General features: G+C 37.8%; 1 protein-coding gene across 4 annotated transcripts in view; it reads right to left on the reverse strand.

Moving 5' to 3' along the window:
* LOC126427361 (uncharacterized) overlaps positions 1-18,706 on the reverse strand; it is a 200,943-nt gene that overhangs the window by 105,660 nt on the left and 76,577 nt on the right. For 3 of the 4 annotated variants that reach the window (XR_007576653.1, XR_007576652.1, XM_050089702.1), the window contains 2 exons: positions 5,292-5,438; positions 3,239-3,454 (listed from right to left, as the gene is read on the reverse strand). Coding sequence is in view for 1 of the 4 variants with exons in the window: in XM_050089702.1 (XP_049945659.1) it covers positions 3,239-3,454; positions 5,292-5,438 (363 nt within the window). In the remaining 3 variants the exon portion in view is untranslated. The remainder of the gene's footprint in view (positions 1-3,238; positions 3,455-5,291; positions 5,439-18,706) is intronic. The other variant, XR_007576654.1, reaches the window with a different exon arrangement.

Consider the following 18,706-nt stretch of genomic DNA (forward strand, 5'->3'; position numbering starts at 1 on the left):
TACAAAACAGATTGGAGAAACAACTTGATCAAGAAATTGGTGAATACCAAGCAGGCTTTAGGAAGGGAAGATCTTGTGTGGAGCAAATTTTAAACTTGAAGTTAATTATTAAATATAGACGATTAAGAGGAAAAGACATCTTTATCACATTTGTTGACTTCAAGAAGGCATACGACTCCGTTGACAGAACAACCTTGGTTAACATCCTTAGTGAGTTTGGAGCAGACAAGAAAACAGTCACAATCGTCAAAGAAACACTTACGGATACCTATGCAAAAGTAAAGTTCCGTGGTGAGGTATCCAGACCATTCAAAATCAGAACAGGATTAAGACAAGGAGATGGGTTGTCACCTACCCTATTCAACTGTGTGTTAGAAAAAGTTATTAGAGAGTGGAGGAAGAAAACGACTGAAGAAGGAATACAAAAAATCAGATTAGGAAGAATAAAGGATGGATTAGAAGTAGATTGCCTCGCTTTTGCTGATGACTTAGCGATTCTGGCAGGAAGTTTGGAAGAAGCAGTGAAACAGATCAATATTCTGAATGAATCAGCAGAAGAAGCAGGACCGAAAATCTCCTTTGAAAAGACAGAGTACCTAACCAATGTAAAAGAGGCACCGAACAATATGATTACAAAGTATGGCCAGATAAAGAAGGTTTCTAATTTCAAATATTTAGGGGAAATCATCCAGCCCAATGCTTCAGATAAAGAAGGAAATAAAACAAGAACAAGAAAAATGGAAATGGCAATCCAGCTAACAAAGAATGTGTACAACAAGAAGTCAGTATCAATTAACGCAAAAATAAGGCACTACAACACTGTGATTAAGCCAGAGTGTCTGTATGCATCTGAATGTTTAGCAATGAACACTAACAAGGAAATGGAAGCTATAGCAAAAAAGGAGCGAAAAATCATTAGAAGAGTACTTGGGCCGAGGTTTGAGAATGGGACTTGGAAGCTTAGAAGTAATAGAGAAGTTTATGACAAAATTGAGAAAGTGGGAGATACTATGAGGAAGAGAAGAGGAAGCTTTTACGCCCATTTGAAAAGAATGAATGATGAAAGGCTGACAAAGAAAATATTCATGTTTTTTGACAAAAACCCCAGAACCCAAATTACCTGGTTCAAAGAAGTCAAAGCAGACTTAGAGGAGATGGGTATAGGAGAAGATTATATAACCAACAGAGACTTAATGAGAGACAAAATTCAACATTTTGAAGGATTTGAAGTGAAGAAGAGAAGAACTGGAGGAACAGTGTGGACAGAAGACCGAAGGGAGCAGCACAGAGAGAGGATGAAGACATATTGGCAGAAGAGAAAAGAGGAGGGGCGCAACAGGAGAAATGTACATTGAAAAATAGTTGTTTAACGTGGTCCCTAGATGGCCAAAATCGGAGGGAAAAAAAAAATTGAATAATTGTGAAAAAACAGCCAATGTAGATTACTTCAAAATGTCTTAATTACAGAGCAGCTGTGATCAATTTTGTGATGGGCCAAGATGATTATGTGGCTAAAATGCAAGTGATAAGGCGCAGAGACATATACTGTGAAGATATATTGGAGTTAGGTTTCTTGGCAGTTAACCACACTCATGTTAGTGCACTAGGAAGAGAAATCTGATTCAATCACAACGAAAATGACTTCAGTGGGAACTCTAACAGTCAGACTCAAAGGAATGTTAGTGCTGGTGAGGTCATGCGCAAACCCAGTAGCGATGCAGTTACTTCATTCCAAGTTGGTATACATTTGACTGAAGGTGAGCGCATCTCCCTGTGAACAGGAAAAACTCTGTATATCAAGGTGAAGATGCTGAAGTGCACGGGAAGTTATATGATGTTAACAGGGCCACCAGTAAATGGTGACTTGCTAGACCAGAGGCATTGCTACATAGCAAGAACTTTCAGTGTCATTAAAAAAGAACCAAACGGTAAATTGTGTGTTCCAGTAAGCAGTCATAATATTAGTAACATAGGAGCAGAACTACCACAAGGAGCTATTGTTGAAACAGTATCTAACAGATCAACAAGATGTGATAGAAGACCTACCAAGAAAGATGTGTGTGTAGTATATTACTGTGGACCCAATGACAGTGTTAAGAAATGAACTAACAAAGAACCAACCAATCAAACAGGAGCTGCTTATTAAATCAAATCATTTGTCACTGGAGGACCAAGAAATAATTTCACCACTGCTACTCAGGTACTTTGATATTTTCTGAGCCCCCCCAAGTTCAATGCAGGATACATACAGCAGGAGCGGTACCTGTTGCTCAATAACAGAACGGAATCCCATACAGTCAACAAGCCTCCATCAAAGAAATGATTTACTGAACCCTGCTTCCAGCTGGTGATTATATCCACCTTTGGCATGACTCTCAGTAATTGCAAGGGGAAAAAATTACCTACAAGGTAAAAGTAGTACAGGATTCGTACTGATTGGAGGAAGTTAAAAGCTGTAAGATTACTGGATAGCAGTTGTTCAGGGATATTTTCTGAGTATTAGTGTTTTAGAGACCCATGGTCTCTGGTGATTCATTACAGAGTAATAATGTAATTGTGAGTTACTTGATCTGTCGCCCCAGTTACCTTGGTTTCTGTATCAAAAATTACAACACACAAAACAGAGAGATGCAACAATCATCAGACAAAATTAGTTTGATGTGGTTGCCATCATGGGGAAGGAAGCGCTCAGCACAGTGTCACTGTCTTGCTCATCAATTCCATTCTGCGAATAATACAAGTGGTACTTAACAACCAATTCTTCACCAGTAAGCCTATCAATACTGCTGCATGTCACTGTTAACATATAACTAGAACTGCCAAAAACATATTCAATGCGGAACCAAACAATGTTGAATGCAAGCTCGAGGTTGAAGAGTAAAGTGGACATTACTATACCCAACAGAAAGTTCTCCAAGTGAATTCATATGAGTTATTTCCAAAGCAGGCACAGAGCACATGGTGTCTACACTTGCAATGTCATGTATATATGTACAGCACAATAAAGGTACAAAAGTAAATGTGGTTAAGGAATCAAACAAAACGGCATTACTCTGTAATGAACCAAATGAGTTCCTGGGTACATTACAGCTGCACACTCAGAAAACAGCCTTGAACCACGCAAGATGGAATTTGGGTTCACCCCGCAGTTCTGACTAATGTCAGATGTACACGACAGCTATGTATTCTATACTTGACCCACAGAACACACAAGCTGAGTAGCAGTCTGCCCACTCACCAAAAACCGCAGTAGAAGCAGATGTAGGGGTACAAGTAATACATGCTGATCGTGGGGCTCTGCTTTGGAATCAAACGTCGCATCTTCTTCGCTGGCTCCAAGGTGGACACGGGGCCCAGCCTGCCTGCCAACGATGACCCTGATGTGGATGTGGAGATGGACACAGGGCTGTGCGCCATCTGCTTCTGCAGCAGGCTCTGTATCGGCTGGTTGAGCCTGGGGGATAGGCAGAGCTGCTGCAATCACAACTTCACAGAAAGCTCTCCACCATAACTCATGTTTATGAGAAAAATACCATCACATCTAAATTCTGTTCATGGAGTACCCACTTGTGTCCTTTTCTACTAAAATGAATTTTACAAAATTCCCTCTTCTAAAGAAATAAATTATTCCAAATGTATGTCTTACTTTTTCAACAAATTCTAAAAATAGTAACTGACAAGCATTCTGGTTGTAAGGGCATCTTGAAAGAACAAAAGGCCTAACACTAAATGATGACCATCCCATACAAGCAGAATTTTTGAGCTGTGAATTGTTTCTTTGTGTCCACTGGCACATTTTTGAACTGAAAGAACACTTTCCTATATGTCAAATGGCACAAAATTGCTCAATTTCTTTTCAAAGCTCCTTCATTGCAGTTCTGCTCAAGAAATTTATTGTGATTTCAAGCTGTTGCCTCAAATAACAGTTCTAGTGACAAAACAATAACATCTGTGGTGTAGCTCCAAATGTGTGTGTGTGTGTGGGGGGGGGGGGGGGGGGGGGCGCGCGCGGGCGTGCGAGAGAGAGAGAGAGAGAGAGAGAGAGAGAGAGAGAGAGAGAGAGAGAGAGAGAGAATCACACTGCTAGTTTTGGTACTCTGTACACACATACATTACCCATTTCTGCGCAAATATAAGAAGGTTTCACTATATAATATGAGCATCTTATGCAGTGAAATGTACTTATATTTTAGTACAACTGTGCTGATCACTATCGACATTAGCATACAAATAACTATTTCCTTTAGATTTTAGATGTAATCATACCACATCTATCAATGGCAATAATGTGCCAGGCCACTAACATGAATATTGGTGATCCTGACTTAATTAAAAGATTTACTCACAACAAAGTAGGTCACATGTTTTAAGTGACAGTAAGTCAATCTTTACCATTCTAAGAAATGTGCTTATGTTCTTCTTTCTACTTGCCATTCCTGTACAACAAGGTGAGTGAGGTCTTAAGAGCCCAGTTCAAACATAATTAGACATTGTCATTAAAGTACATAGCCACCCTTTGTTGCTCAATACCTCTTCATTTGCCTTCTGCTTTCCCAGGATGAAAACAACATTTGGCACTGGTATTATATGTCTCTACTCCCTTCATTAGCCTCTCGCAAGGTACAGGTTTCTGGTCCTTACATTGTCAGGTTCCAAGCAAAACCCTTCATAATTCTCAGTATTTTCCTGACTTTTAATGATATACTCTTAGGCATCAGCTGAAGATGCCCATCTCGGCATTTAAACTGACTATCTCAGTGAGGAACACTTAACACTAGTTTGAGCCCAAGCATGAGACTGAGGAGAAGGATAAGATGGCAAACATCTTGTTAACTATCTGGGTAATGACCACGGCTTTCTCAAATAGTTCATGCATTTTCACACCCAAATTTGTTACTATAACTTCGACTTGTTTCTAAACAACACAGTGTCTTTGTCTGTTGCTTTCTCAATAGCTACTCACATCCAACTGATGATACAGCCACTCACAATCCTGCCACACTTCCCAGCAACTGCTAGCAACATTTAAGTCACATAAAAAGACAGAAATTCTCATGTTCAACCCTCATGTGAAGAGCGTCCCGTAAAATGAAACACTACCAACAGACTGCACCCTGTCTGTAGGTGGATGGCTAACATGGCAAGTCACTGCTCCAATTTGAATGTAAGTCATGTCATAAAGCAAGAAGTTTGAATACTGCAATCTACTGCAATGTAGATTTACATGACTTGACCTTGACAGCTAATTATATAGGCACCAGAAAAGTGAAATGATGCACTGCCCCACCTACCCCGAGCTAATCTTGCTCTTCAGCTGGTTACTGAGTGTCCCATCCAGCAGCCCACCACGAGCCACTGAGATGCGTCTCTTCAGCCCCTCCGACTTGTTGCTGCAGACCAGCACTGCTGTCGATGAGGTGGAGCTGGTCATCACCATGCTGCAACATAGCCACACTGACATTAACGCAAGATGTTATGGCAAAATTCTGCTGCAGAACACACAGATCCATCAGTCGAAAGTGAATGAGAAATAGACGGAAGAGTGGTAGATCTGAGAAAGATAAAGAACAACAGATATGTACCTCAAAAAGCTGCTAGAGAAATTTATTTTGTAGCAACTAGTTTCATAGAAGCATTTTGCTCGTTTATTTAATCATTCCTTTCAAAAATGCAGTGTAGTATAGCTTGAAGTTTTCTCACTGGTTAAAAGATGTGTTTTCCGGTGTTCAGCCTCTGAAGATGACAGCACTGGGTTAGTTGTCAAAATATAGTGCAGAAAAGTGAAACTGACCACTCAGCTGAACACCAAAAAGCACAATATCAACTACTTAATAAATGTTAAAACAAAGTAAAAGAGGAATAGAGAATCTATACTTGTACTTACTGCAAAAAAAATTAAAGAGATGTTTACTGCCACTCCCAATGGAATAAATACTTTGTGGTACAGACCAAATAGTGACAAGAAATATCACAGAATGTGTTGCAAATACTGACAACAAATATTACCAACTGTGATACAGAAATACTAACAATAATATTATACAATATGATACATTTATCAAGGGACATTTAAAAGTAGCCCCTGTGCCAAATTTCAAAATTTAGGAAGGTATTTACAGAAAGTTTCATAGATAGTGACACATTTTATCTATTAACTGTAGGGGATAGTCACAATGTGGAAGACTAGCTAGCAGATAGTTAAGAGGAGATTATTTTACATGTTTATTAATATGTATCAATATAAATGTGTTATGGTTTGAAGAACTTTTGTACTCTTGCTAGGGTGCTGTACGTTTTCTGCTGTTACATGATAGAATGCTGTTACATGAAGATTCATCCATAATGGCATGAAAATAACTGTAATACGCTGATTTGATAATTGCCATATTTCTATAAGAGCAAACAAGACTTGTAGCAACTATTCATTGATATTGGAGTATCCTTTCCTTTCCACAGGAAAGTACCAATTTACAGGTAATTAGTCTTTGTATCCTTTGGCCTCTGAGCAGGGAAGGAATTTTTTTTTTTTTCCTTGCTTAGGGCTGTACCAATTTCCTGGTTGGAATTTTGCTAAGACAGGAGAGTCTACCAGAAATAGTAATGCTATTTTATTTATTTATTCATCTGATGTTCCAGTGATCCATGTTGTGAATATACCACAGGATACTGAACATGTCCATTTTACAAGTCTGTTGTGGTTACATTCTAGTTAATATTAAAGAAAATAAATATTACAGAAAATTAATGTATTACAGAACAGTACATATGTTTACTTACAATAATAGTAAGTCACACAAAAGAAGGATCTGGAAACGAATCGGAGGGTTACAGCTACAAGAGTAATACACACTGTTGTTCAGGAATTTCTCTGTGATGTAAAATGACTCTTGCAAAAGGATTTTTTTAACAAGAGCTCATCATTCATGAAACAATTTGTGAAAGGAAGGCATTAAAAATCTTACAGCCACTGAAATAGACCCCTTCAGTAGTATATTCCGTTTCGTATGCTCATAGCGGATATCATCTTTCCTTCTACTTTCGTGACTATGAGACACATCATTAGATTTTATTTTTTTTTTTTTTTAAAAAAGGACTTCTTTCCCTCATGCACAGTGGATGTGAGGATTTCAAGTTCCTTAAAAACATTTCTTCATGTGCCTCTAGGATGGACTCCACTCACAATTATTATGGCTCTTTTCTGTGCTTAGTGGCTGATTTCCCCAAAATATGATTCTGTAATCCATAATGGCATGAAAATAGCTGCAACAAGCTGATTTGATGGTTTCCATATTTCTATAAGAGCAAACAAAGCATAAAGCATAAGTTGTAGAATACTGTCTCTGACGGAGTTTCAAGATAAGGTTTGTAAAACAAAAAGAAAACTGTATCTGTCAATCCGAAACAGTTCTGATGTTGATGCCATAGCACATTACAATAAATACTGCAAAATATTCAAGACTGTAATATGGACATCAAAGCATATATATTACAAGGAAAAGATAGTCATATCACATAACAAAATAAAAACAATATGGAAAACAGTGAAAGAGAAGATCGGTAGAACCAGACATGAACAGGGGCAAATAACATTAAGAGTAAATGATACACTGTTGATATATGTGTATAATGTTACAGAACTTTTTAACAAACATTTAGTAACTGTTACTGAAAAGATGGGGTTGTCATGTTCTGTAGATGGTACCATGGGATACCTCAGACTACACATTTCAAGTAACTTCCATAATATGAATTGGCCCCTAACTACCCCAGCAGAAATAATGTCCATCATAAAATCTTTAAAATCTAAAACATCTAGAGGGTATGATGAAATTTCAACAAAGATAATTAAAGAATGCCGAGAAATAGTGCCAAATTTCAGTCCAACTCTACTTTTGCCAGCATTCTCAAAAATTTTAGAAAAGGTAATGCACAATCAGCTATAAAACCTTCTTATCAAAACTGTCAAAATCGCAGTTTGGATTTCTAAAGGGTTCTGATATTGAGAAGGCTATCTACACTTAAAGTGAAAATGTACTTAATTCATTACACAAAAAATTGCAGGCAACTGATATATTTTGTGATCTGTCAAAGGCACCTAAAAGTGTAAATCACAGTATCCTTTTAAGTAAATTACAAAATTATAGTGTAACAGGAAATGCTGCAAAATGGTTCAAATCTTATATCTCTGGCAGGAAACAAAGGGTATTATTAGGAAAGAGACATGTATTAAGCTATCAGGGATCATCCAACTGGGAACTAATTACATGTGGGGTCCCACAAAATTCCATCTTAGGGCCCTTACTTTTCCTTGTGTATATGAATGACCTTTCATCAATAACATTACCAGATGCCAAGTTTGTTTTGTTTGCTGATGATAAAAAAATTGCAATAAATAGCAATTCAAGTAAAGTCTTAGAGATCAGCTAATAAAATATTTGTGGACATTAACCATTGGTTTCTAGGCAATTCTATGTCACTAAACTTTAAAAAAACACACTACACACAGTTCAGAACCTGTAAGGGATGTCTCACGAGTATATGCCTAACATATGATGACAAGCAGATAGAAGATGTGGACAGTGTTAAATTCTTGGGGTTACAGCTTGATAATCAATTCAACCGGGAGGAGCACACCACAGAACTGCTGAAGCATCTTAACAAATCTCTATTTGCAATGTGAATTTTGTCAAGACATAGGGGATATAAAAATGAAAAAGCTAACATACTACGCTTACTTTCACTCCATGATGTTATATGGGATTATTTTTTGGGTTAATACATCAAGCTAAAGTTTTCAGGGCAGAAAAACATGCAATAAGAGTTATATGTGGTGTGAACTGAAGAACATCCTGCAGAGGCTTGTTTAGGAAACTAGGGATACTAATTACTGCTTCCCAATATATTTATTCCTTAATGAAATTTGTCATTAAAAATAAATCACTTTTTTCAAAACAACAGCTCTGTTCATGGAATCGACACTAGAAATAAGAATAATCTTCACAAGGATTTAAAGTCACTTACTCATGTACAAAAAGGTGTGCATTATTCAGGAACACACATTTTCAATAACTTGTCAGCAGCCATAAAAAAACTTAACAACCAATCAAATCTAACTTTTGCACCATTTCAGTGCAGTATTGTGTTCATTGGAAATAAGTATTATAGTAGTTCTGTTATATGTTTATTACCTTATAAATAAATAAAAAAACATTGTTTGATTTTAATGCGACCATTCCCTGGTTCAGGTCGAAAAAAATCGATTTTCGGTTTTCATCATATTTTGATAGATTAAGGTTTTATTTAAGTACTCTGAAAAGGATTTTGTTGAAACTTTTTTTATCTCTCTCCAACATTTAAAGTGAATTTTCCTACCACATGTGCTTATGCGCCATGCCCACTTTTTTGTCACCCGCTTTTCTGCATATATTTTAGATCTTTATATTCCCTACATTGCATGTTAGGGATATTTTTTCTTTTTTTTTTTTACTCCTGAGAACGTTGGCTACCCTTGGAATGCAACGGTCAGTATTATTTTGTTTCTGCTGTTTGTAAACAACACACTTTCAAACACGTGGTCAGTATTTTTCAAGTGTGATTGCAATTAGTTGTTATACTTAAGTTTGCAGTGCTTGTTTACATGTGTTTTGTTGTGTTTATTGAAGATGAAACATAAAGGCATTTTCAAGGAATGAAAATTTAGAGGAAACAAGTTTAGAAAGCTTTCTGCACAAGAGGTTATGTCGCCTTGCAATAATGTTTCTAATTGTAATTTTTCAAGAAGTGCATCATCAAAGAAGCTATCACCTTTTCAAGAATGTTACAACGAATTTACTGTAAGTGACAAGGGGTGCAGTAACATTATTATAAATTTGAGATTATTATCAGATGTAATTTCCAAATTTGTACAATGTAGACAGTATGGTGAATCACAGAGAGTGAAAATTTGTGAGAGTGCCAGTGGGAGAAAAGGCCTAGCAACTGCTTTGGATTTAATTTGCACTAAATGCTCAGCTGTGATTTCATTTATAAGTTCTTCAAAACCGGATGCAAGTGGCCCTTATGAAATCAATACTAGATTAGTTTATCCCTTCAATCCATTGGCAAGGGCATGGCTGCACGGAGAACATTTTGTTCAGTGATGAACTTACATCAACCACATTAGAGAAAGCTGTATGTCAGGTCAGTGATGAAAGCATGATTCTGGCTGCTAGGGAAGCAGTGGAAGAAAATGATGGATGTTCGGATATTGCAGTTGCACTTGATGAAAGTTGGCAGAAAAAGAGGACATACTTCTCTGAATGGAGTAGTGACTGCCGTGAGTGTAGACACCGGTAAAGTGTTAGATGTGGAGATAATGTCTAAATATTGCAAATGTTGTAAAGTCAATGAACATAAAGAATGCAACTGTCTGGCTAATTTTAGAGGAACAAGTGATGGTCTGGAAGTTCATGGAGTACAACAAATATTTCATCGCTCTGTAGAAACAAGAGGCGCATGTTACACCAAACATTTGGGCGATGGTGACTGTAACGCATACAACAATGTGGTGAACTCTAAGCCATATGGAGATGCCATTATTAGCAAAATAGAATGTGTAGGCCATGTTAAAAAACGTTTGGCAACATGGCTGAGAAAACTAACTGTTAATATGAGAGGAAAAAAATTAGAAGATGGAAAATTGTTGACCGGACAGGATCAGTTAACTAAAACTGAAATAGAAAACTTGCAGGTATACTATGGACAGCCAATTAGGAGAAATAAAGAAAATCTGGAGGCAATGAAGAGAGATGTTTGGGCCATATTCTTCCATATGACCTCTACTGATGATACGTCATGTCATGGATTGTGTCCATCAGGAGCAAAACTCATGGTGCAAATACAATATGGCTCAGGCAAACGGAGAATCTTATTCTCACCAGCATTCTCCTTCTGCTGCTGTTATTACAGCTTTAAACTTGTTTTCAGAGACTTCGCTCATCCTGACGTTCTAAGGAAATGTCTGCATGGGCAGATACAGAACGCAAATAATGTTTCAACAGCTTAATTTGGAACAGCCTTCCTAAAACTGTATTTGTAGGCATTCATACAATGAAACTAGGAGTTCATGATGCTGTTATTACATTCAATTGTGGTAATATTGGAAAGTGTTGGGTACTAAGAAAACTGGGAATTAATCCTGGTTAAAATATGATCACTGGGCTGCAACGTTGCAATAAAATGAGGATAGCCGATGCAGAAAGGTCTGCATCTAATATGGCCAAGAAAGCAGGCCAAAGAAGGGCATCATACGCAGCAGGATAGTTCTAATTAGCTGTAAGTAACAAATTTCAAAAGTTTTTTGTTTAAATCAATTCCCCGCAAACTAAAATTTTCAGTACGTATGCCCCATTATATCAGAAACGATCATAGATAAATGAATGAAATTTTCAGAGACTCTGCATAACATAGAAAGCCACCTCTGGTATTACATTCATCAATATTCCCCCATTAGGAAGTTCATGAAAACATATTTTCTCCAGAAAAAACTTAAAGTTTTTGGTTAATAAATTTAAAAAAGTAATTCTTAAAAACTATAAAGTGGATGAAGTAGATTTTAGTACATTTGACTATTAGCATCATGCAGTATACAGTAAAAATATTAAGGTACTGCATCAAATAGTTTTTTTTTCAGAAATGGGATGAATACTTGCTTAAATTAACACAGGTTAGATAGGCAGGGTGTGGTCCCCTTAAATTCAGCGCATTACTGCGATCTTAGTAAATGAGTGTTGTAAAATGATCCTTTCATATAGTTTTCATAAAAAAGATGCTAATTCCACTTGGGACCTGTGGAAAGTACATTAGCTTATTTGTTTTAGTTGTAAATATTTGTCATATATTATCGTTTTTCTAACATGTTCTACATCCTGGAGTATCTCCTCACTACATATCAACTGGAATGAAAGTAAATCTAATCTAATCTGACCAACATAGCTTGCTATCAGTATGTAAATCTAGACATTTTGATGTATCTACCCCTGTTATCTGCTAGTCACCTAGTTTTTCTTGTATTTCTTGATCTTCTGTTGTTGCGTGATATTGAACGAAGTTTATTTTACTGTAGTTAACACAATCACCACTTCACAAGTTTGCAGCATCCCTAAAAACCATATTAGCTGACATTGCAACTTTATCTAATGAATTATCAAAGTATTGTAAATATTGTTATCAAAATGGCAAATTTACAATACTCAGTGCAATGAGGTAGCTCATTTATAAAAAAAAGACTGAAAAACTGGGTGCCCAGAACTGAGCCCTGAAGCACTCCACATGCAATCTTTCTGATCATGCTGAGACGCCTTCTCATCTTTCTGTTAACTATCTGCTTCCGATTACAGAAGTACAAACCAAACCTCTTCCCTACAGCACAAATGTACCTAGGTATGTAGCACTGTGTAACAGTATCTAATGCCTGAAACAGTCAAACACTTCTTAGGTCACAAAATATTTCAATGAACTGCATTTTTTGTTAATTGAATACAAAACAATGGCAGCAAGGTAAATATTGCATTTTCTGTTGAAAATCCTTTCCAGAACCCAAACTGACTTTACGGTCACAAAGACTTGTAAGAAACTGCGTACATTCACTTGTATTTTATGAATACTTTTCCTGTGAATAGCCACACTTGGGAAGTTTTGAATCTATGTGTGAGGTCTCAGAAATATTGCAAGCTGTTTTGAATTGTTGTTACATGTGACTTCTGGCAGATGTTTTTCACATTCACTTGTTCTTTTAAAATAACCTTGCAACTGACATTGCTGAACTTGCAGTAGTAATGAACTTAACACATTAGCTGAGGTTGCATTTCCTTTACAGTGAAACAAATATACAGATTGTACATAAAGTCTGGGAAAACTTTCAATTATTTATTGCACAAGAACCAAACATTGTACAGATATCATAGATACGTCACTTTGCAGAGACACCCTGAAAGTTTTTATTCATGTATACCACCACAGTGTAGTTTGGTAATTTGGTGATAGTCAGCTCTAGTCACAAACATGGCAAGGTCAGGTGCATAGTGAGCTTTCTGTGTGTTGGAGTTCGACAAAAACAAGTGTGCTACAGCTGTTCAATGGATGTTTAGAACCAACTACAGCAAGAAGCCACCAACAAGGAAGGCCATTTATCACTGGCACAACAAATTCGTTACAACGGGTTGCTTGTGCCTGGCAAAGAGAAGCGGATGTCCCAGTGTGAGTGAAGTGAATGTGGAGCATACACGAGAGACATTCATAGAGAGTCCAAAGAAACTGGTGCGTCGTGCATCCCATGAACATGAAATGGCTCCAATGACAGATTGGAAAGTCCTGCATCAGAAGCTGTCTATGAAACCATTCAAATTGGAGCTGGTGCAGAAGCTCAATGACGACGACAAAGACAAGTGTTTTGAGTTTTGTTTGCAGTTGCAACAATTGAATGAGGATGGGGATGGCATTGTTGATAGCTTAATTTTTAGGGATGAAGCCACTTTTCACACTAATGGGAAAGTGAACAGGCATAACTGTCAAACCTGGGGTACAAAGCATCCACACAAATGCACTGAATTTTGGTGTGATTCCCCAAAGGTATATGCTTTTTGTGCCTTGTCACATCATCAAAAACTATATGGGCCATTCTTCTTTGCCGGGAGCACTGTCACTGGAATGTCTGATGCCTCAAATGCAATCTGATTCTCCATTTATCTTTCAGCGGGATGAGGCTCCACCTCATTTTCATCATGAAGTTCGTAGGTACTTGAACACGGAGCTGCCACATCGATGGATCAGCTGTGCTACAGAAGGGGACAGCTGTTTCATGAAACGGCCTCCCTGATCAACAGATCTCATTCCGTGTGACTTTTTTCTGTGGAGACACATTAAGGATCTGGTGTATGTACTGCCTCTACCACGTGATATAGCAGAGCTCCGGGAGACAATATGGGAAGCGACTGCCACACTTGATTATGTCATGCTGGGATGGGTATGGCAAGAATTCGATTACCGTATTGATGTCTTCCAGGTCAGTCATGGTTCGCATATCTAATGTCTGTAAAAAAACTTTCAGAGTTTCCCTTCAAAATGCAATATGTATGACATCTGTACAATTTTTAGTCCATGTGCAATAAATATTTGAAACTGTTCTTTTTTCCATTGTTACATATATTATCTGACCATGAGTTAACTCTGTGGGAGCTGTCATACAAACGTTGGTAACAGGAGGCACTGTGAGGAGGACTCGGGGAAGATCACTGAGGCCTTTTCCTGAAAATGCAAAATTTGCAGCAAGAATAATGTAATGGAGGAGCAGGAAGGGAAGACCCATGCCACAGGCACACCTGGATCAAGTCAGGAGACAGCTGATGAGGATGGGACAAGGTGGTAGTGAGGAGGGATGGTTGGCAACTGGCAGTTGGAGTGCTACCAAGATTAAGACATGTCTGACAGTTTTCTGTGGCTACCAGCAACAGGTTTCAGCTGCCAGAGTTGAGGGGAGAACCACCTCAACATAATGTAAGAGTACAGTATGTGCAATAGATTCTGCCCTTGGTTAGGAAAAATTGGAATAACACTAATTTTAGGAAGAAGATAGTATTGCTACAATGTAGCAGTCATGGCAGAAGTGTAGGCCCTTTATTTCAGAAATTAGGGGAGGAGTATCACATCACCAGCAGTTTCAAGCCAAGTGCTGAGCTGGATAAGGTGGTTATGGATTTAGGGTCCCTGTGTAAGGATTTCACAAAAGAGGATCAGGTAGTGACAGTGTATGGAGCAGGGAACATCCTAGACAAGAATAGGACATACTATACAAATGGTGAAGTTAGCTGAAGTAACTCATAGCACCAATGTGAGCATGGCAGGGCTATTCCAGTGGCAAAGTCTGTATCAGTGCTGTACATGTCAATGCAGAACTGGAAATGGCGCTGATGACTGCTGGTGGGGCACCATCGCAGTGTACTGATGTGGACTACTGGGAGATGGGGCTACACTGGGCATGATCTGTGCCTCAATTGGTTTTGGGAAAGGGTGGTTGGTGGAGTTGATTAGTGAGAGTATAGTGAGTGGGTGTGGGGCCACACATGGTCAAATACACTAAGATAAAAAAAACTGAAGTACCATGAAGCAGTTACCTGAATGGGTTAGAAATTTGTGGATGTGATGTGTGTGTACAAACAAAATCTTACAGTTTCTGAAAAATTGGGCTATTTACTCAAAAGAAAGAGCTCCAAAAACTGAGCAAGTCAGGAACTCATTGGTCCACCTCTGGCCCTTGTGCAAGCAGTTATTTGGCTTCACATTGACTGATAAGAATTGTTGGATGTCCATCTGAAGGATATCGTGCCAAATTGTGTGCAATTGACATGTTAGATTATCAAAATCCTGATATAGTTGGAGAGATTTACCCATAATGCTCCAACAGTTGTAAACTGGGGAGAGATCCAGCTACCTTGCTGGCCAAAGTAGGGTTTGGTAAGTATGAAAACAAGAAGTAGAAACTCTTGCCGAAATTTAAGTGTGGTGTGGCTTTCCATGTAGAGCAACAAACTGGGGCATAGAATATTGTCAATGTACCACTATTCTCTCAGGGTGCTCCAGATGACGACCAAAGGGGTTCTGCTATGAGAAGAAGAAATGGCATCCTAGACCATAACTCCAGTTTTGGGGCTGTACTGGCAGGTGGCAGTCAGGTTAGTATCCCACTGCTGTTTGGGGTTTCACCAGACATCTTCGGCCTCGAATCTCATTGACTGGAGTACAATTGTCTTCAGTGATGAGTTCCACTTTGAACTGAGCTCCAATCACCAGCAAAGAAGTGTCTGGAGACACGCCAGAGAGGAACCTCAATGTTGCCTGCTGTACATCCCAAAAACCACTAGAGATAGTCTGAGATGATATTTCTTTTACAGCAAGACCCATTTGCTTGTCATCTGCAGCAACCTTACAGTGCCACAGCGTACTGACAATATTCTATACCCCATTTTGTTGCTGTTCACAGCAAGCCATCCAGAGTTTATGTTTCAACAAGATAATGCCTACCCATACATGGGGAGAGTTTCTACTGCTTATCTCCACATTTGCCAAACCCCGCTTTGGCCAGCTGGGTCACACCATCTCTCCCCAGTTTAGAACTTTTGGAGCATTGAGGATAGGGCCCGTCACCCCTTTCAGGATTTAGATGATCTAGTGTGCCAACTGGACACAATATGGCATGATATCCTTCATGAGGACATATAACAACATCAATCAGTGCCAAACAAGCTGCTTGCACAAGGGCAACAATGGGATCAATTTGTTACCGACTTACTCGGTTTGTGGAGCTCTTTCTCTTGAATAAATAATTCAATTTCTCTGAAATTGTGCTCATTCGTTTGTTTGTACATGTACATAACATTTACTGATTTCCATTCCATACAGATTATATGTTCATGATGAATTTTTTTGTCTAAAAGTGTATCAGTTGACATGGGTAAGAGAACTAGAGCTTCTTTTGGGATAAATCATGACAACAGGCTCCCCTCTCTTAAAAGGGTCTCAACCAGCTTAAGAGACTTCTCCACTGTGCAGGAAAAAGAATGTGATACACTGGAGTGTGCAAGTGCCAAAGAAATTTGCCAGAAATTATCTATTATTCATCAATATGTGCAGGGCATTAAAAATAAAGTACAGCAGCTTGATGTTGAATTACAGTCTTTTAGCAACATGGTAGTGCACACTGGTGCAGAGATGATGAATTGCTGCATATTGTGCTATTATATGACTGTGCAAGTTGCTACTGTAGGTCTAACTATTTTTAATAGTCAGCTACTAAAGGAACAAAGCTAAATGCCAATAAGAAGCTAATCATTCTGGATGTTTACCACTCACCTAATGGTAATGTGGACACTTTCTTCAACAAATTAATTTAAGTCCTGGAAGGGGTATCAGCCCCAAAAACTAGTATAATAATATTTGGACACAAAACTATTAACACAGGTTTTGAGGGTGAAATTAGTAATAATTTCCTACACATTTTGAGCACTTTTTATGCGGCACAAAGGGTGAACACTGCGACAAGTGTTTCAGAAAGTTCAGTTTCCATTTTAGACCACATACTTATGAGCACAGACAGAGAAAGTAAAGTTTTATACAAGATTTTGGCATTTTGGATGATTACTGTCAGATAATAAAGCTAAAGGCATACTCAGAGAAACCTGTGGAACTGCAAGCCCATAAGAGGATTCTCTCAGCATTGGCAAATCAAACCTCAGATGAAATGTATATGGAAAGCAATTTAGATGTTAAGTTATCTACATTTTTACATTTCTTACATTAACCCAATATCATTGTGACATAACCTGGAATGAATAAAGATTAATAAAACTAAAAAAAAAAAATCCTGACATGCATTATTTTCTGTATAACCTTAGAAAATCTCTTGAGTAGTGAGACTGGCTGATAGTTAGTAGTACCTTCCTTATCTCCCTTCTTCTACAATGTTTTATTTAACAACTGCATACTTCAGTCCTTGAGGTACTATTCCCTGCTCTGACTGATACATCAAAAATATGGCAAAGGATTTTACTCGCATGGCTGTTACAGTATTTAATAATTTACTAGATATGTTGGAAAGTCCAGAATAGTTCTTTCAACTTCCTGTATAGTGACTTCTTACATGAACCTGTTGTACTATGCCAGGTACACTTGGTTGCAGAAAATTTATGCCTTATTTACAGAGCCTCCCAATCATGTCTGCTGTTACTGTTAACAAATATTTGTTGAATATATCAGAAACTTTTCTTGGATCACTAATAAGATGATCCTTGTATTTTACTGGCGATTCTCCCCATTTTCTTCTTTATAAAATTCCTGTTCGTTTTTACTTTATTGTTTAAGTTACCAATTTCTGCCTTCAAGAAATGTTCAGTGCCTGTACAGGACTGCTGAGAAATCTACTGCACAGACTATAACACCAAATGTTACTGGGATCATCGGATATCTTTGCTGTCATAAGGTTCTCATTTTGTTTGAAGAGAAATTTTGATATCCTCAGAAATCCAAGGCCTATAACCTTATTTAGAAGATTTTCTTTCATTATTTATGAAATGTTCCTTTGCATAGGCTTCTACTTGCACTGGTAAATAAATTTGGTGTTAACATCAATATCAGCACATACTGGAGAACAGTTGTAGTACTCCAGACTTTAGTGAACAGCACCATCTTTAAATTCTGCTTGAGCAACATCAGGTAGGCAAGTAAACTATTATTTAATTACTTTGTGTATGACATTTGTACTAAAATATTGTATTTCTGTTTGTTTCATATCGTGGGGGGAAAATGTTGGTAAAGTGATCCAACAGTGTTCTGACAACAACACAATTGGACAGGTTACAGACAGTTCAAAATAAGAAAACTTTATGTCATCATTATCAGATCTTCTCTGCACATTCTCGTTCAATGACTGTTGGAAAATTATTTATATATGATGTATCAGTTCACGAGAGGTAGTGAACAAGTATTGGTCACTGTATAATATATCAAAGTGTTATTAATAAAAAGTGTGTTATTTACATGTGTGTGGACCATGTATATAGAGTAGTGTGCAATGATCCTACCAACAGACAAGGAGGAGATTTTTTCAATTTTATTGATTTTTGAGTAACAGTGAAAAGACTATGAGAGATATATATTTAAAGGAAAGGGTTTTAAT

Source organism: Schistocerca serialis, chromosome 11 (assembly GCF_023864345.2).
Source record: "Schistocerca serialis cubense isolate TAMUIC-IGC-003099 chromosome 11, iqSchSeri2.2, whole genome shotgun sequence".
Taxonomy (NCBI): Eukaryota; Metazoa; Arthropoda; class Insecta; order Orthoptera; family Acrididae; genus Schistocerca; species Schistocerca serialis.